Raw genomic sequence first — 21256 nt, forward strand, 5'->3', positions numbered from 1 at the left:
GTATGTCAGTAGGAGCCACTTACAACTTAGGTACCTACACAAAAAGAACTAGAAAATCATACCTAATGTACGAACTAGCTTTTGCCCAAGGCTTCGACCACATTCCTGTGGGATAGAAGGTAACCTAGAAAATCTTACTAATATTATAAATGCGAAAGTTTGTGAGTTTGTGTTTATGTTTGTTACTCAATCACATCAAAACGGCTAAAGGGATTGGGATGAAATTTGGAACAGAGGTAGATTATGATCTGGAATAACACGTAGGATACTTTTTATCCCACGGGAAAGAGGGTGAAGCCGCTGCCAGGAGCTCCTTAAACATAAAGCGTAGTCACTCCTACCTAGTGTTTAGATGGCTTATATGTTTCTGAAATACAGCCGAAGTGGCAGTGCAATCAATTGCCAATAATATATGCATACGTAGCTACATTTCTCATAAAAATACGACTCCTTCAAAAGCCCCCTTAAAAGATGTTGAGTAAAAGAAATGTTTATATGTAGTAGGTACACATATAGTTTGCGCGTAGTACCGTGACGAAGCACCCACAGAAGGTACGAAATACCACATTAAAATACTGCTTAATACCCTTCCATTATACCATAAAACGATTGGCACAGGCTCCACAAAATGGACTTATAGGCACTAATGTAATTCATACTCGTAATAAGCATTTTTATGCATAATAAACATTACATACATAAGCATTTCATTAGTTTTTTTTTTACTTTGCTCAATATTAAAGCGATTTAAAAGAATAATGTTTATGCTACGTATTTTCATTAAAATTTATTATGCATTGATTATAATATTTTATTTTATTGTGGCCCCTCGCAGTTGCTTGCGATATATTTGTTTATTAAATAAACTAATTAATTATGTTTCCATAAAATTTTGAATTTAGGTATTAATTTTCAGCCACGATCGTTTTACTGTAGAGTAAAAGCGTTCCTATATTATCTTCCTAACATTCCTCTCTGCGCAAAGTTTTCTGCGAATTCATAAAGCTTTTTTTTTAAGGGTAGGAAAATCATCCAATGACTTCTCTCGCCTCGGGCGAAGCGAGAGGGAGTGTCAGACTCTTACTTTTAATTTGGCCCTTCTTTAATATATCGCCAATCTCATCGGTGAACAAACTTAGACAAAACATTTAAAACTAATAAACATAAACTTGCTAATCAAACCGTTCTAGCGGTTTTCTGTCACTGATACTTCCGTATATGAATAAAATAACTTAAACACATCTTTATATTAGCATAACATGACTAAATCTGAGAGGAACAAAAGATAGAAGAAACCGGTAAACCCAAACCGTAGATGTTTACTTACAAACCTAACAAGGATATCCTGATCGGATAACGAATGGCTTCCTTGACACATATAAGGTTAAGTTTAAGACACAAAATTCTAACAAACATTACGTGAATCAATATTACTACGAAAAATTCGTAACACACGAAAAATTCGGACATTTTCGCACGCAACGTTGCTCGTAAATTACTTCCTAGTCGAGTAAGTAATCGATATGAAAGAACTCGATTTCAATTATGTATTAATCGATTTGTAAAAATGTAAGAAAAGACAATATTTAAACTCTGTGTATGTATATGTTTATTCTCGCGTCAGCTAGAGTCCAGTGATAAGCCATGAATATGATTGGTGAATGCCAAACGCATCCATAGCAACGTAGCATAGCACAACTCTGGTGATCCGGGGCTGCGGACTACCTAGCGGGTTTACCGGGGCTCCGGCTCCAAAAGCAGGAGTAGGAACGGGGTGGTTTTTAGTCAGTAAGAGTCTGACACTCCCTCTCGCCTCGCCCAAGGCCGAAGAAGTCATTGGATGATTTTCCCCCTCAAAAAAAAGCCTATAAGTGCAATTGTGATGGAATCTGAGTCCATTGTCAAGTCCTCATCTTGGCCCGTGATGGAGTGTCCCTATAACCTTGTGCTTGACAATAGCATTAGCACTTATGTTTTCAACTACGCTTGTCTGGTAGCTGGTTTTTCAACCCACGAAACCCGACGTAACAGTCTTTTACCTTCAAGAATTCGGCGTTACGTCACATCACATCTATATTAGTCATGCACGGAACTATTTTACATATAGGAGATTTTAATTGATATTATTTACTTTTTCGTCGACGCGACCATTTATGATCAGTTTCGATATAAAAATAAAGGCATCCGATTTGCATACTATGTATATATTTAATTATCATTATGGTCGTTGGCCTTAAAGAAGAGTAGTTATGGTATATGACATCTTCAGATTATTATTAACAAGGTAAGAATGAAGAATAACAAATGAACGTTATTTTCGCAGGCAGGTAACCAAGTCAAAACTCAGGTAAGGTCATCTACCTTACCTGAGTTGAATATGTTATATAAAAAAAATGTGATTAATTAAGGGCTTACATACAAGACTCTTAAAATAAACTTAATACATATTCGGTTGTTTTATGTTAATGACAAATAATTAATTAGCAACTCTGTGCTATTGTATAGAATATTGTATTAGTACTTATAAAAGATAATAAATATAAATAAATTATAAGTACTTATTAATTAACATTTTTCTTTTGTGTAAATATTTTTAAATTAAATTCCTAAAACAAGTGCGATTCGACTAGGCTGCGCGACGTCGCCGCGTCTGCGCACGCTGCTCATGATGAAGAGTCCTTCTGTGACTCGAAACTAGTAGAGCTTTTCTCCATTAATGTACGTGAGCAAACCGTTATTTTTATTTAAATTCGTAAAAGTTTTAATACAAAAACATATAGGCATAGGACATTGCTCTTGGCAATTTGCTTGACAAGGTAAATTCTGCATATAAAACTAAGGAAATTATCACCAAACATTTAAATGTTTATTGTCCCATATAAATAAAATCCACAGCTAGAATCCGCATCAATTAAATCGTCAATAAATACACTAAACACGTTACAATGCAAAACAAAGCAAACGCCGCCATCTTGTTTATATTACGAAACTGCAATTGGCGCCAAAACGAGCTAATTTTAATGTCTCTTTAATTAAATTACATTCTGCATGCTGTATTCGTATCTGTGGTCTGAAGGTTACGGCAAGGGAAGATATTGTGCAATGGCAACAAGAATATTGTCTCCGTCATAAAAATACGAGAAAATATAACCCGTTTCACGTGTTGCGAAATACAAAACGAGTCACCCAAAATGTATCCAGTTTCTTTTTTTTTAAAGGTGAAGGATTAGCATACACACTTGGACTTGGAGTGGCAAGCACGAAACGCAATTGTGATTTAACTCTTTAAAAAACTATATTGTATTTAAACATCAAGCTATGTGCTAATTGACAGCCAAAATAAATAAGTTAAAAGTTAATGATGTTTTCGACTTGGTTCGATAGGTACTGTACTGCTACAAAAAATTGTTTATAATCTTACTGTCGTACTCAGAGTTATTTAATGATTACTTAAACTATTCCTTAGTAACGATTTTATTCCGAAAACAATTGCTAAGGACTGGGTTAAGTAACCGTTAAATGACTCTGAGTGCGGCGGTGCGAGAAAAGGCATAAAGGCTTCTTTAAGGGGGAAAATCATCCATAGGCTTCTACTGCCTTGGATGAGGCGGACTCTTACTGACTAAAAACCACCCCGTTCCTTCTCCTGCTTTGAGCTCAGGATCGGGAAGGCATAAAGGCTTGGTAGGCAACTACTACAGAATCTACCGTTACTAAAACCAACAACATACATCACGTACACTCAAAAGCCTTGTAGCTTCTAAAGTTCTAAAGCAAAATACATTAAAACTATCACTAAAGGAAGTAATGTTTTGTATGTAAGTCTGACCGAGTAGCCTAGAAAACTGATAGAGTGCGATTGTTAGCTAACCTTCACCTTGCTAGACAACTCGTTTCCGACACTACGGCCGGTTGGTGCATTGCAGATTGTAGATTAACTGCACGATATGATGTAGGTAAAATTTTCTATAGCTATATAGAACCATTAATCTAGCTTACTAGACTGAAGCATGTAAAGAAGTAAAGTAAAAGACATACTTTTCGCTTAGTTATCACTACATATTATAAAACAAAATCGCTTTCTCTCTCCCTATGTATTGCATGCTATTGCTTATTGTATGATTTAATGTTCAAAACCACTCTACGGATTTTGATGCTTTTTTAATAAAAATCAAATTGAAACCATATGACCACAGATATTACCACCAATCCATCACCACTGAATGAAAACCATAAATGACCTGAATCACGAATCAAATGATGAGGAAAATGAAGCCTAGATTAAAATTAACCCATTGCGTTACTACTCGTAGCACTAGAATGACCTTATAATCACGAAGATAAAGTTAGGCAAATGTTTGTGTTTCTCTAAATTTACATAATTTCCAACGTCTACATTTCGCCACTCCCACGTTCATACGCATTAAATTCAAAGGTCATATGATTTCCACAATACGGCCGATACAAATATTATCAATTTCTGACAGTTCATGGCTGTTACTCATGTTTTCGACACCTGCGTATCTGATCAGGAGAATGTCAACGGAAATATGGATGTTATTGTAGGGAAACGTCTCTACCTCCCCAAGGGATACAGGCGTGAAGTGATGTATGTAGGTACCTATGTAACATACATAGGAAAGGTAAAGGTAAGGAAAATAATTATGAAAACCTGTTCTTCTCCTTAATTCATCATTTAAAGGACACTGCCATCTTTCTAGAACACCTAACCGTTGAAGCAAAAAAACTTATTCGCTTCAACAGTTCTTATTCCTTTAGAATAATCCTCATCTATAAAAATTGCAATGTCAGACACTTTAATTTTCCCTAACGAATTGAATGAAGTGATTAAAGATATTAAATCAGTCATCCTCCCATATATGTTACACAGTCATCATAGCGACGCACAAGGATTCTCCAATGACTCATAAACTGACCATGATAACTTAAGTTTAACTAGTATTGGTCCAAAGTACGGTAGAAATAGTTAGAGGTCGTCAAAAAAAGTGCAATGAATTAACCATATCAATTTGAAAAAAACGAATAAAATGAAAAAACAACGAAGAAAACAGAACGATAGATAAAATGTACATTACAACAGAAATTCGAGACAGATTCGCATAAATGATGAAAAAGCACTCAAAGTCAAAGTCAAAACATTTATTCCAATTAAACCATAAATAGATACCGTAAAACATGGCAACTTTACCATATTTTAGAACAAAACCCGAAATATATTTTTAACCATAAGACGCATAGAAACCAAAACTATATATTTAGAATTGTAGTCTATCTGGCTCACTTTACCGTAATCGTCATTAAATACAAACACTTATTTTAGCCGTAGTAAAGAAAAAACAACATGGGTAAAGATACCAAATTTTTGGCAACTTTACCTACGCGCCGTATTCATCGTGTATTGCATATTAAAGAGTTGTTGAGGTACAGAGGGCTTCATCTAGGACCTCTTCGTATTATAATGCAAACAATATGAGGAAATATATAAAGATAACGGCTACACAGACATTAGGGAAAGTTGCCACGGGTTTCATCGTAATTTACATACAAATAATTTGTTACGCTCGGGGTTGTCAAAAAAGGAGGAACTTTTTTATGACATGTATATTTAAAAAAAAAATTAATAAACCTTAAACCTAAAGTAAAAAAACGCACATATTTCTAACATAAATATTATTCCCTTTTAAACTAAATTAAGTTCTAAAATTTTAAGTATTTATGTTTAAAATTGTAAAAAAGGCTACAAAATAATGTTTAATCCTTGACTTTTTAATTTTATGACTTCACTATCTCCATAGCTAATTATAACATCACTTCCGTATAATTTTTATAGTGTCTAGCTCAAAGTTTTCTGCGGTTTTGTTTCATGGGAGCCATTTTGGCTGTAAAACAAAAGGTATTATTAAATGCATTATATCTTATCATCCAGGATATTCACTATAATGCTGTGAAATTTAGGTATTCGAAAATGGTTACATACACACAAACAAGAAAAAAACATTTATTGCCAACCCAAACTGTAGGTAAAGTTGCCACAAAGCAGGCCGTGGCAACTTTACCTAACCTGTGTCAACATTACCGAAGCGATTATTTATCAATAAATTAAAGAAAAAGCAATTGCTGACATTACAACAGTAATCCCAACTATAATATACATACAAGATCAAAATTTCACTCACCTGTGACAAATAGTTAAGGCTCTGTAAGCACAATTTAGGAACAACTAACTTTTAGCTCATTTTCACGCATACATTGTGACGGCCATTACTGGCATAATAGCAGTCTTACGTCTACGCAAAATATAGTAAATATTTCCTTTTAATGTCTAAAAAATACTTCTATTACAAAACTGAATTCTAGTGGGTAGATTTTTAGATAAATGAGTTTATACCGAATACCTATAGTATGGTAAAGTTGCCAAGGGCCCGGTAAAGTTGCCATAGTTTACCGGTACTTTTGTAATGTTAACAAATAAAGAATAGTCTGTCAGTCAGTGAAGCTAGGTGTTCGTTCCAATGTGTAGCTGCGAATGGAGAAGAACGAGGAAGAAACTCCAAACCAATACAGTGGGTTCAAATATCATTCTTGCTGAAGCTTACCTTTGATACAAGAACAGATAATGAAGACGATAAGGCAAGAAAACACGGAAGGATAATAATCAGCATTCAAAATGTAGAACTATGACGTAATTTACGCACAGACTTCCTGATCGGATTAAAAAAAATCGTGGTACGAAAACCAAATATTAGTTAACAAATATCTCTTATAGAAGAGGACTTTCAATTGGCATGGAACCGTCAACATCAATAAAAAAATATAAACCCTAGGACCTACCTGACAACAGCCTACACCATAACGACAATGATATTGGGGAGGTAGAAAGGGCAAGGTAAAGCAGAAACACCATTGTACAACGAAATATTTTGGAGACACAGTAAAATTAGAAAGCTTAAATTGTGATTTAATGATTTCGGTTCGGATATTAAAGAATTATACAATGAAACGATCCGATTTTGTCTGTCTGGCGTAGTAACAGAGCAAGTCGTGCCGAGTCAAAGGTTCCTTACTGCGATTTTTTTTTATTATAGTTACGTGTTGTGTGACTTGGCCGTTGAGTTGTACCCACTAAAGTATAAAGAATGTCCAACAACCAGTCAAACAACATCAACTTTAATAATAAAAAACGCAATAAGGACTTTTTTAAGGGGCGAAAATCATCCAATGACTTCTCCCGTCTTAGGCGAGGCGAGAGGGAATGTCAGACTCTTACTGACTAAAAACCACTCAGTTCCTACTCTTGCTTTTTGAGCCGGTAGCTCCATCGAGACCTGGTTAGTTTTTCACAAAAAGTTTTTGTTGGGATCTTCTTATTATGATAAAGTTATCATAATCATAAGGAAAAATAACGCGAACCTATTCTTGGAACAAGTCCTATTGACCTCCGCCTCAACAATGCTCAGCTGATGTTGTTCAGTTTTCCTATTGTCGTTTTATGTCCTTATTGGTATTTGTAATTGAAATCACGACGATAATGAGGATCGTTTGTATTCAGACAGATATTGTGCTATAAGTTAAGGTTACATGCCTGATAAGGGAACCAGTAGATATAGGAGTTGTTATATTTTTGCATCACGACTAACTTTTATCTGCTCCTTTAAAAATGTAGTCTAAATTCTAAATAAATAAATCTATACTCAAGTTATATGTATTACAAAACATCGATTATACTGTAGACGAAATGTATTAGCCTTTTTTAAGGGGGGAAAATCATCCAATGACATCTCCCGCCTTGGGCGAAGCGAGAGGAAGTGCCAGACTCTCACTAACTCAAAACCGCCCCGTTCCTATTCCTGCTTTTTGAGCCAGAGGCCCGGTAAACCCGCTAGGTAGTCCGCAACTCTGGAAATGTATTATCCTAAGGCCTATTTAAAGTCATTTGAATGTCTGAAGAAATATTGGCAAAATTTTATAACAGTTTGTTTCTAAGACAGTATAAGTTACAGTCCCGTCCCTTTGCCATCATAAAGAGACAATGGTAATTCAAACACTTATTACTCCCATTGTATTAGAGGACAAACTGAATGCTTGAACGAAACTGTTTATAAAACAGTCACCCCAATATCTGATACCATATACCAGTCACTACAAGCTGTCCTTAAATGGATAGAGTATAGGACGCTCTTTTTAAGGGGCGAAAATCATCCAATGACTTCTGCCGCTTTGCCGAGGCGAAAGGGAGTGTCAGACTCTTACTGACTAAAAACCACCTCGTTCCTACTCCTGCTTTTCGAGCCGTAGCCCCGGTAAGCCCGCTAGGTAGTCCGCAGCTCCAGAAGAGTATAAGATACTACCATCACGAGATACTCGTAAAAATGTAGAGCTATTTAAATCTGTTTTACAATCGAACATAACGGGCCGGCAAACAAACGTGTTTGATACGAAAACAAAGACGATCTTAGTCGGCAATAGCATGTATATGGTCTGTTTACAGGCTGCGTTTGCGTGGATAGAATGCCGATAGCATTATATGCCACCCGCGCTAACCTCCTTCGTCGTATGAATATGAGGTGTGAATTAAATAAACATAAAAATTCACATACTCAAGTGATGGTAACACGGCCTCGGTTGGCTTTCAAAATCATTGGGTCTTGAGCTAAATGACTTTGTGAAAATTAGAAGGACATGGATAGGTGCGATGTATTACAGGGTTATATGGTTGATTGTTTACATTAATTATTAATACATAAATCAATACAATACATATGTATAATGAAACCATTCGTTTACTGGTGACTGACAGACAGACCCCGGCCGAAACTCTCCTAAAACGGAAGTACATTGAATTTTTGGAGTGTAAGAAGGAGGATTTCGGCCGAAATTCTTTCGCGAACAGGAAAATCGTGGATCTTTATGAGGAGGATAAGTAAATGTCTAATCTATACTAATATTATCTATATACTATACTAATATTATAAAGCTGAAGAGTTTGTTTGTTTGAACGCGCTAATCTCCGGAACTACTGGTCCGATTTGAATAATTCTTTTTGTGTTGGATAGTGCATTTATCGAGGAAGGCTATAGGCTATATAACATCATGCTATGACCAATAAGAGCCGAGCAGAGCGGGTGAAACCGCGCGGAAGTAGCTAGTCCTAGATATAAGCGTTGCTAACAACCCAGAATAAGTAAAGTTTTCCATTAAGTAATAGGTATGGATCACGGTCTCGTCACTCGATTAAAAAAATATACTTTCCATTAAACGTTACGTTTGCGACTTTGCGTATATTTATGTATAATTAATTTATTCAGGTTCAGCAACACATTGAACTTGTTTTACTTAATTATTACATAACATTAAGAACTTAATTTAAAAAAAAAGCTAGCTTTGTCCACATTAACGTGTGTTATTCACCAAAATATTAAGAAAATTTATTCTCAAATAAACTTTGGCATTTCCTTTTCCAATAACCTGAATCGAGTTGAATAAAATAATAAGCAATCACATTAATCAATTAGGTACCTACGTCCATATTTCTACAGCTAAAAATAATTTTGGAAGTCAAAGGAATGTCGCAGTAATTAACTTGCGTTGTAAACAAATACATTTTACAAGGTTGTTAGAAACAAAACACCATTAACTACTGGTTAAAAACGATAAAAAATAACGTTAAAACAACATGAAGTTTGGTAATAAGAATAACTACTAGGTGACACAAGTCAACAAAACTTTTTTGTAACAATAAGCAATTAGGCTGAACACACGAATGCCTTCGCCTTCCAAGGCGAAACGACATAAAATATGTACCGTTTAAAATTAAAAATAAATGTGCTACGAATTCACGTAATCTTTTGAAATACTTTATTTTTATTAGGAATTCAGATTGTCAACAAAATATTGCGTGTTTGTCGAGTAATTTCATATGAGACGATTTAAAACTGGTCACTCTATGGAAGGGGAAAGAGTTCATCAAATTTACCCAAATATTTTTTGCCGTCGACCTAATTAGATTCGATCAACATTTTATAAATGTTCAACATGGTTTAGCATTCAACAATGTCACATGTTATGCAGCTAATTTAATCTTGATGCCAAAGAAATATTTTGTTTTTGCCTAAAACCCGCAGTTACTCTTTTTCCATTCTTTAACTAGGCAGTCTTTAACTTACTAAATAGATTTATAGATTCGGTGGATAACAAAAAAGTTAAACAACAAAACGCGTTCTGGGGCAACCGTATAAAAAACCTGTGTAAATTGTTAGCACAATACTATTTTTGGTAAGCCATTCTAAATTTAATATTCCGTTTTGTTGATACAAGAATTTCTTCACAGATACGGCCACTTTGAGAATATAACGGTTTACCACAGACAAACAATGACGAGGGAAAAAAATATTAATATCTACTTTTATAGTCTTTTAGCAGACTACACCAAACAGTGCGATTTCAAAACCGATAATGATACGTGATGATTTTGAAAGTTAATGATCAATTAAAAACAAACGCTATCTAAGAGAAATCAAATAACTGGAAATTAAGTGTTTTATTATCTCTCATGTCGCAATTAAATGGAGATAGCGTGTAAAAGAAATAATTAACAGAAACTGCATTATGCCCTGCATTGATAAACTGTGACATCATCTACTTTCCCAGTCCAACTCGAGTATAGAGGCAGGTGTCCCTAGTGGCCTTGCGCAAGAGTGGGCCGGCGTGTTCGTGAGCCGCGCCACGAGATCGGGCGCAGTCGATCGAGCGCACTGGCGCGAGCGCATTCATTTACGGAAAAAAATACCGAAAACAGTTCCGTGGTTAAATAATTCGTTCTTCGTTAACTGGTGTATTATAAGATTTATAAGTGAAGTGTTGTGTTCTTTAGTTTGTTGACAAACTGTGGTCATGTTGCAAGGGCTGCGGTGTGCTGAGGGAATGAAATGAAGGGGAGGAGCTCCAGGGCGCCCAGTAAACTTCCCGTGGTGCTGGGGAAAGTACTCCTGCGCTGGCTCTTCACCAAAGCTGACCTCGTGTTCTTTGTTTACCGGTTCGTTGTTATCTATGATGTAATTTGCTTCCGCACTCCAAGTCTGATTGAACGTACTGGCTTCGTGTAAATAAATAAATAATGTATGATATTTACATCGTGTATATATCACGATGTAAGTACACGAAGTTATTCTTTGAGTAGTAACTACTTCATTATTTAATAATGGACCTACATGGCCATGTAATGTACAGTTTAATTTTTTTTCAAGCGTCAATATGATAGCGAGATATACATAAGGAACTTGATTTACTTCCTAGTCAATTAATAAATAGATAATTTAATGTTAAGTAGTTCCATAGCACTATTTTTGAACACCAATCTGCAATATTTAGCTTGCTTATCATCTTAGTAAAAGACCGCATGATAGGTCAAAATTTAGGCACGTCTCACGCAGAAAAACAAGGACACAAACCAAAAGAAAGTTAAAAAATCTGATATCACAGAATCGAGAAAGATTTGTTCCATAAATATTTGCACAGAAACATCATCGATCTACAATTTTGCGAAACTGGCCCAACTGGTATGGAACATAAATGCTAGTCGGCGTTAAAAAAATGACATTCAAGTTTTATAACATATGCATAATAATATAATATTTATGGCGATGGATTCAACAGAATTTTGCAAATTATTATCTTCCTGTCTGTCAAACTTTAGGCCATTTGCTAGAATATTACAAAAAGCACTGATTAGGATCTTAGTACATAATAAGCTCATACTAGAAGACATTTTAAAGAAAATTTATGATATCTTGAACTGAACAGCTTTTTAAAAATGCAGTAGGTACAATAATATTTCTTAACAGAATAAATATAATACTTAAAGGAATTGAAACAACTCTGAAGACACTGTATTTGAGATGGTCAGATAGGAATTAAGTATAAAACCAGTAGAAAGACCACGAACAAAAAAATTGTTCTAGGCAAACCGTCATTTTGAGTTAGCATTGAAACGCTAATTTCAGTGAGTTTCTTCAATATAACTACATAAATGGAATACATAAGTTTTTTTTTTATTTGAGCATGGATTATCATCCGATGACCTAAATACTATCTAACATTCATTTTCACAATTTAATACGGTTACGATCAACCATTGAAATAAATAAAATTTCGTTTACATTAAATTCTATTTGCTAGGTTCCCCTAGGTTTTTTTTTCTTACTAAAAAGTGACCTAAAAAACAATAGTTAAGTACAAATTAATTATTCCATTTCAATTAATTCAACGTGTGTGTATAATTGGGTTCTTGCTTTAGTTTTTTTTTTACTAATTACCAATTAAAATATTTAAAATAATGTCAATTTCATTCATTGAATACTTACGTAATTCGTTTTTGTTTTTTTTTTCTGTTTAAATTATTGAAAATACGTAATGCTAGTAGACGTAAGATTCGAAAGACGTCATCAACCAGTAGATAATTAGGTATACCATTCGAAATTTATCAAAAAATCGTTCTTGTTTCATGATATTATATTAAGTAACTAAGTAAGCATCGGATATCCAATTAAGTATATCGACTATCCATCAAAGAACATCCTATCACCCACGTTAGTTAATACCTTGTCTGTATACGAAGCATCAAAATCCGTTCAGTAGTTTCAGCGTGATTGACAGACAAACATCCAAACAAACAAATTTTCCAATGTATTACATTAAGTGTGATTCTAATAAGTATCGCCAATACGGAAATATGGGCAAAATTAAAAACCTAGCGAAAATGCGTCCTAATATACAAATATACACGTGTAATATATGTATATTTGCAAATTAAATCCATTTAGAAAAACAAGTTTATTATCAAAGCTATTTTCGAAATATAGGAAGAGAGGAGACAATACCGCTTTTTGAGCTAAACTTGTTATTAAGTTAAAATCATCCGCATATAGTTATGCGGCATACAATAATGTAGTCATTATTGTTGTTATTTTTAGCAAATAAACGAGTTTTAAAATAATTTACCAGGTGGAAATTAAAGTAAAAATTAGTCATCTACCCAATTCAAGTTATACATAGTGGGACCTGTGCTAATCTGTCACTGTATAGTCGTGACTAAATACTTCAACGAATAAATGGCATTAACTGGCGACATCGTGATCTATAAATTAACATTGTTAGTATTCAAGTTACATTTCATTTAAAGTAGGTATACGATTATATGCAAAAATTAATTATTATGTTATCGGCTTACTCACGTACTGTTTTGACGAGGAACTCGACTAGTTTCAAGCCTTGCTAGAGGCTCATATTCATGAGCAGCATTCCGTGACACACGACGCGGCGATTGTCGCGCTGCTACACTGCTCAGTAGCAGCCGATAACATAATAATTAATTTATATGCAAAAAATACAAAAATTGCAAACAGAAAAAAGTTTTAATTAATTCCGAGACCCGTTTAGGCATCGTATAAAGATGAAGAAGATACTATGGATTAGGTCTCCAAAAGACCCTATTTCGGAGACCCTTTTCAGTGGGATGTGGAAGCCTAATAATAAATTACAGACATTTACTAAAGCGATAAAATATGATCAATTGGTTACAGAGGAAGATGGAGCAAAACGTTTTACAGTGTAAGAGAAAATTAAGTTGAATAATAGAAGAGGTTGCATTAATAGACGGTTACTTAACTACTCTAGATAGATACTATTAGATAAAATATAAGAAGTTCGAAAAAAGACCTTGGGCGTTAATAACTCCCGGAGCTACAGACTACCTAGCGGGTTTACCGGGGCTCCGGCTCGAAAAGAAGAACTATTAACTACCACGTTTCTACTCCTGTAGAAACGTGGTAGTTAATAGTCAGTAAGAGTCTGATACTCCCTCTCGCCTCGCCCAAAGCAAAAAAAGGCATTAGATGACGTTCTCCCCTTAAAAAAGGCGTTCATAGCTTATGAAATCAGTAGAGTTTTTTATTATCAAATTCTTGGCAGACATGATGTTTCAAAACGGTAATCACATTCACAATCATCATAAATGCACAGGTTCTCTCCACATTCGGGTCACAAGTCGTTAAATGCAAATTAAAAACATATTCTTATCGGTGTCCCGTTGCATTTTATTTAATTCCAACTTTCTTTTCAATTATGTTAACCAGAAAATGTTATTACCAAAAACGTGATTAAAGTGCTCAAGCAGTATTTTGTTAACAGTAAAGTATTTTTAAGAAAGCATAACATTACTTCGCGGATTTTTTTGAATACGTGTATAATAAAAATTCTTGATTCTTGGCTTTTAAGAGGTGATAACTACAGATATCTTTAAGAATGATAGTAACTATACCACAACTTTTTCTTTTATTTCAAAATCTTTACGATGTAGCTTAAGTTTAGTACTCGCATTCGCCTTAATACCATTTATATGAGACACATTTATAGCACGCTTGTCATACGGACTGACAGTAAGACATATTGCTGAGCGAAAATCATATTGTAGTTACGACAAGCGGCTAGCACACAAAAGCTCTTCATTGTACCATATTGTACTTGATCTACTTTCATCCAAACACCTATCGATCATCGTTAAGACCTGTCACAACTGTCTTCTTCAAATTCTAGAATTTTCGCAATAGGATACGAAATCATTTAAATAGGATGCCTTCATCCATACAATGGGACAATAGATAACTTAACAATCCTGTTTACATAAACATTGACCTGTGTTTAACTGTTTCTTGCAAAAATACGAATAAATCTGAGTAAATATTCCATTATACAAATTCTTACGCTACTTGATTCCGACCGTATGCAAAGATGCTCATCCGGAGCTGCGGACTACCTAGCGGGTTTACCGGGGCTGCGGCTTGAAAAGCAGGAGTAGGAACGGGGTGGTTTTTAGTGAGTAAGAGTCTGACACTCCCTCTTGCCTCGCCCAAGGCGGAAAGAGCCATTAGATGATTACCCCCTTAAAAAAAAGGTAGGTAAATAAGCTTATTTTCCATGAAATACCCCTTTTCACCAGTTGTGTTATGAGACCTTCATGACTCATGTAATGTAATATGGGATCCACTCCAAATATTCGTACTTATGTATTTTTTAAAATATTTTAAACATAAATTAGACCATATTCAGTTTGAAATAGATTTTAGAAAATCAAAGTCGCATACCTATTCCGTGAACAAATTATCTCAATTGAGCTATTACTAACGACGACACTTCCCAGGAAGATTTTTAAAACGATTTCCCGTTCGCCGTGTAAATTATAACAGGTCTACAAACGATGAGTCAGTCAGTGTACCCTACATCTTGCATGCCTTACACATCTGTACCACTAAACACTGTTGATCATTGTAACTTTTTTTTTTTTTTTTTTTTTTTGAGGGGCAAACATCCTATCATTTCTCCCACCTTAAACGCTTCTGGTGAGAGGAAGTGTGAGATTCTTACTGACTAAAACAAGATTCTTACTGACATCAACAACAGCTTAGACGAAAATACCTCTTCTTATACAAATGAAATGAATGAAAATCATCACGCTTACACAAAGCGGATCTGTGATTGAATTCAATAATTTCTCTCTTAATTTCTTTTCATTCCAAAGTTATTTGGGAAGCACAATCAGTTTCCATTCTCCCAAAAAACTCCTACTCACGAAAAATTTAATTATTCTTTTTGACTGCCTATGACCCAAAAATGCTCGCACCAAATTAGGTCACATTGCGATACTGACCTTGGTTACATCAATGAATTGATTTCAATATTGACTAATACTGAATACAATAGTATTATTTACAGCATAGTTTAATCGTATACATTATTGTAGGTTTTTAAAAAAAATCTCAGTATGATACTTAGTAGGTGTGGTGGATATGGGAACAGTTGTTAGTAGGTAAGCAATCAAACATCTATCGTATACAATATTGTCTATTGTATTTTACACTAAAATAATTATGCAAATTGATTAATTACATTGAATCTTCCCATGTTCCCATTGAGTTTTCATATAGGTATTATAAGAAAAAAATGTCCAATTATAAGTATGTAGAATTCAATTGTGTTTAACCATCTAATGTTTTTATATGTGCGTACGAATGAATTAGCAATATTAAATAATGAAAATAGGTACCTTTAATACTTTTGAGTATAAACGTCATATACGTAAACTTTCAATAACGCTAAAGACAATGAATGTACATAATTTTCTAATTCATTTGATTTTCAGAAATAAATATTCATTGATACGTAATTCAATAATACATTATTATAATATTTGCAAATGAAACACGAAATAGAAATACCTAAGTAGTTTAGTATTAAATTATTATTTTTTTTTTACAAAAAGGAAAATCACGAAATGCCTTTAAATTGTAACCTTAGTATGAGTTTGCTTTACGTTTAAATTAATCGAAACAAGAGCGTGTTGGCCACTTTGATTGGCTGGCTCGAATAAACCACCCTATCAGAGCGCCGAACGCGCTCTCTTTTCGATTACTTAAAACATAAAACAAACTCGTACTAAGGGTAAACAGCGTCTTCTGCTTTTATTGGCGCCAAAATTATAAAACACGTAATAACGTCCAAACACTAACATACAAAGCTAGTAAAACTTTTTAATTAATGTAATGAAGCTAATGTTAATATTATTTTTTGTTTTATTTCAGTTTTATTGGGTATGCGTGTCATCTACACGTGCGATCCTCGATGAATAGCAGCGTGGATTTCTTTGAAAGTCTCATCGACGAAGATGGGCGTTTCGCGGAGTTAAATTGTCAAGAACCTCGACAGGGATATCGGCCACGGCAACGACAAATAGTTCAAGGTAATAAATATTGACGCATATTCAATGTAACAACAGCTTTTCACCAGTCGTGTCATGAACCCCATCAGTCCCATGTCACAATGTGGAGATTCAACTTTAATAGCTAAATACAGGCACAATTTCAAACTCCGTGCTTTTACCGATATACTGAGAATGTTTTTAGAAAATCAGGGAAGACCCCAATAATGCTTTGCTAAACCTGAGAATCGAATTATCAAAACCTTTTGCTCGTCTGTTGCACTTTGCGATCAAACATTCGATTAACGAGCCAGTTATAATTGAGACACCATATAATATCAACTTTGCACGACCCGGAGTCACACTGGACTTCACCCAGGAACACATGGCAAAAATACCAGCTACAGTATGTAGAAAATGTTTAATCAAAATGAAAATTAGTACATATTCAACTTTACACGCGATAAGTTGAGTTTGAAGAAGAAATCAATGAGACAAAGTTAAACTGTTCGCAATATTTCCGAACGAACGACAAGATGTCATTGGATATTCTGTGGCATGCGCGACGACCGGCGCGACCTCGGCTGTATATCAGTGTTGCTATGAATAAAACAAAGCTACGAAATTGTACTTTTTAGACTTTAAAAAAAAAGTATAGCACAAAGACTCCTTTGTGCTATAATATGTAAATAGTTTAAAAAAATTTACCTTTTAACATGATTAAAAATTCATTATTTAATATTAACAGTCAGTCATAGATATTTTCCCATCCGAATTCATTAAAAATTTAATATTACGAAAATAATACGATTTGCAGGTACAAATCGTAATATTTTTATAAAATAATTATGGATGCATTTTTAATTTATTCAATTAAGTTCGTGGATACATATTATGACAGCTATATTCTTTAAATAAAAATAATAACGAGTGTGTATCTAACTCATTTTACTAAAAACCAAATTGTAACTTCAATCATTTACGTAGAATTTCACGTTTAAGCTTTGTATGTTTTTCACATTTATATTATGACAACACCATCTTTTCCGCCTGCCAGCAAACAAAATGGCTGACGTCAGTGCCTAGAAGCTCGCGGCCTGAATGTTTGCGATAGAATTTTAAAATATTGTGAGGTCACATAGTCCACTATGTTGAATTCGTGTTCGAGAAACGTTTCAAAACCTCAAAAAAGGTTACAGGACAGTATCCCTAGCATGTCCGTGGCACAAACCAACGCTTGGATGAATGGTGAGCTTGTAATGCATTGTAAATATTGATTTATTCATATGTCAAATTACCTTAGTGTTTTTAAATGAGTGTAGAGGTCAACAAATAGGTTAATTGCAGCTGTTTCTTTTAACGAATGTAGTTCTGTGTCATGGTTCCCTAGATTTAATTTAGCTCGCGGCCGAAATTCTAGTGCCTGTGATATTTTTAACTTATGGTCTAACAATATGGGTTTTGTGCGTTTTCAGCTGAGAACATCAACAATGGAGGAAGTCTGTCTCTATCCCCGCCGCACACGGTATCGCAGCGTGAGACAGGTACTCAGGTGTCTCAATGCTACAGCGGGCCCCCGTCTCCCTGCGGGTCCGCGAGTGCAACGCCTTCCCCCACGACCTCTCCGGCCCCTCCGCCTGGCGCGGCCACTTTAGACCCTAATTGGCAAGCTACTAAACCCACTGTGCGGGAGAGAAATGCAGCTATGTTCAATAACCAACTAATGTCAGACGTCACATTCATAGTTGGAGGCCCTGGTATGTATCACACTTGTTTTTATTCAAACCAGTTTACTTAATATTGTGATTATGTTAATAAAATATACCTATTGAGGAAAATATTTACATTTACTACAATGTATTATCTTTACTTGATAAAATTTGACTAATTGCTTCCTTAAACAAATCAAGATTGTTTACATAACAATTAATGTGTTGTTTATGATATTTCAGGCCACTCCCAGATAATTCCCGCTCACAAATATGTATTAGCGACTGCCAGCTCTGTATTTTATGCCATGTTTTATGGAGGATTAGCTGAATGCAAGCAAGAGATTGAAGTTCCTGATGTAGAACCATCTGCATTTCTTACACTTCTTAAGTAAGTGAGACACATAAATCAAAACAATAGCACATATTTTGTTTTTACCTATGAATATTAATATTTTTAATTCTGTTTTAGGTACATTTACTGTGATGAAATTCAGCTAGAAGCAGATACAGTATTATCAACTCTATATGTTGCCAAAAAATATATTGTTCCACATTTGGCCAAAGCTTGTGTCAATTATTTGGAAACTAGTCTCACAGCAAAGAATGCATGCTTGCTGCTCAGTCAATCCCGATTGTTTGAAGAGCCAGAACTGATGCAGAGATGCTGGGAAGTGATAGATGCTCAGGTATGTGAATCTACAGAGAATCTCGCCACAATGTGTCTTGAACCTTCGTCATCCTACAGCAGTCTTTTGATGGAACTATCAGAATCGTCCAGTCGAAATTTCTCTAGTCCAGAAAGTATGGAAAATGTACATAGCATTTATAATTAAGAAACCTTGTTCTATTTCGCCTACAATCGACTGATCTCCCTGACCAACTATATTATTTATATCCTATACATTGGAAATTCTTATATTGTGAAAATTATTTTACAAATAACTCTTTAAACTCTCTAAATTAACAAAAATTATGTACAAAATTTATATCATATTTATATTTATGATATTTTGTGCCACAAAAATGCATTTGTATACTCAATTTTAGGTTGTGATTTTAGGCTTAAGGGTGAAATGCTGTTATGGTTTACTTTTATTGTGTAAATAGCTTCTAATATTAACATTCCAATAAGCTCTCTTCCTGTGTGTGTATCTCTAGTCATTATAATATGAGCTAGACTCCGCTAGATTAACTGCAATACAGTTTGCTTGATTAGTATACAATGTTATGTTGTACATACTCTTTGTATGCTGTGTAATGCATGTAATTGTTGTTATGGCAATTTTGTATTATTCTCGATGTAAAATATAGATCTGAATAAACTATTGAACAAATTGTATTGCAGTTTCAATAATCCTTCACCTTCTATATCAAATATTGTTTTATTTTAGGCAGAGATGGCCCTGACTTCAGACGGTTTTGTTGACATAGATGTGTCAACACTAGAATCAGTATTAGCGAGGGAAACACTCAATTGCAAGGAAATCAACTTATTTGAGGCAGCTTTAGCTTGGGCACACGCTGAATGTGTGCGCAGAGACATAGATCCAACACCAACAAACAAAAGAGTTATGTTGGGAGGTGCCATATATTTGATAAGATTCCCAACTATGTCACTCGAGGAGTTTGCTAACAGTGCTGCTCAGATTGGTATTTTGACCCCACAAGAGACTATTGACATATTTTTACATTTTACTGCATCAAGCAAGCCACAATTGTCTTATCCAATTAAGGCAAGAGCTGGACTAAAGGCTCAGGTAATTATAATTCTTAACCCAGTTACAAAGAAGTTGTTAACAGAATGCAAGTTATAACAAAGACTTTTTATAATGTTACAGATCTGTCACAGATTCCAGTCATGTGCCTACAGGAGCAATCAGTGGAGGTATCGTGGCAGATGTGACTCCATTCAGTTTTGTGTGGACAAAAGGATATTTGTTGTTGGATTTGGACTTTATGGATCTTCAAATGGAGCAGCTGACTATAATGTTAAAATTGAACTGAAACGCCTTGGCAGAGTGCTGGCAGAGAACAACACAAAATTCTTCTCAGATGGATCAAGTAACACTTTCCATGTGTACTTTGAGAACCCAATACAGATTGAACCAGAATGCTTCTACACTGCTTCAGCAGTACTTGACGGGAGTGAATTAAGTTATTTTGGACAAGAAGGCTTAAGTGAAGTGTATATGGGGACAGTGACCTTCCAGTTCCACTGCTCATCTGAGAGCACAAATGGCACAGGAGTACAAGGGGGACAAATCCCAGAACTGATCTACTATGGACCCACAGTCAACACTTCAATGGCCAACACGACTACTAATGAGGACTGACACTCGAATAGATCTCGCCCTTTTAACTATTATTCCGTATAATATGATCGGAACACTTAGAAACTCATTAATATTTCATCAGAATCTAAATTAAAAATTTATTATAGGTACTTAACCATTCCCGAATGTTAAATTGTTATGTTGGAAAACTTTAAAGTTCTTGTGTATATTGTTGAACTTTACTAGGAATTAAGATACATACCTTAAGATTGTGATATGGGTGTCGTGAAAGCTCTCTATAAATCAGTAGGTTCTAGACCTGCCCTGATACAAATTCATTGCAATATATTATAGTTATTACTTAATAAGGTTGTTTATTTTTCCTTTCTACACTATTGATTAAAAAACAAAGAATTTAATGTGTATTGCCAGTTATGCAATTAGTCCATAACACAAAGGACGATATGATTACACTACCGTGAATTTCGAAATCGAATCCCGCT

At 34.7% G+C, this 21256-nt stretch overlaps 2 protein-coding genes across 3 annotated transcripts in view; one reads left to right on the forward strand and one right to left on the reverse strand.

Moving 5' to 3' along the window:
* Positions 1-21256, reverse strand: part of LOC118275929 (transcription factor IIIB 90 kDa subunit) — a 37292-nt gene that overhangs the window by 13843 nt on the left and 2193 nt on the right. The gene's annotated exons all lie outside the window — the stretch shown is intronic.
* On the forward strand, positions 10733-21121 carry LOC118275931 (BTB/POZ domain-containing protein 6-B). 2 transcript variants are annotated; one of them, XM_035594063.2, is made up of 7 exons: positions 10733-11053; positions 16653-16810; positions 18244-18525; positions 18721-18868; positions 18950-19166; positions 19872-20237; positions 20319-21121. In XM_035594063.2, the coding sequence occupies exons 1-7, from the start codon at positions 10947-10949 to the stop codon at positions 20811-20813; spliced, it is 1773 nt and encodes a 590-aa protein (XP_035449956.1). In that variant the 5' UTR covers positions 10733-10946; the 3' UTR covers positions 20814-21121. The 2 variants fall into 2 exon arrangements, with proteins under 2 accessions (XP_035449956.1, XP_035449957.1); XM_035594064.2 differs by lacking the exons at positions 10733-11053; positions 16653-16810 and adding an exon at positions 17800-18016.

Source organism: Spodoptera frugiperda, chromosome 8 (assembly GCF_023101765.2).
Source record: "Spodoptera frugiperda isolate SF20-4 chromosome 8, AGI-APGP_CSIRO_Sfru_2.0, whole genome shotgun sequence".
NCBI lineage: Eukaryota > Metazoa > Arthropoda > Insecta > Lepidoptera > Noctuidae > Spodoptera > Spodoptera frugiperda.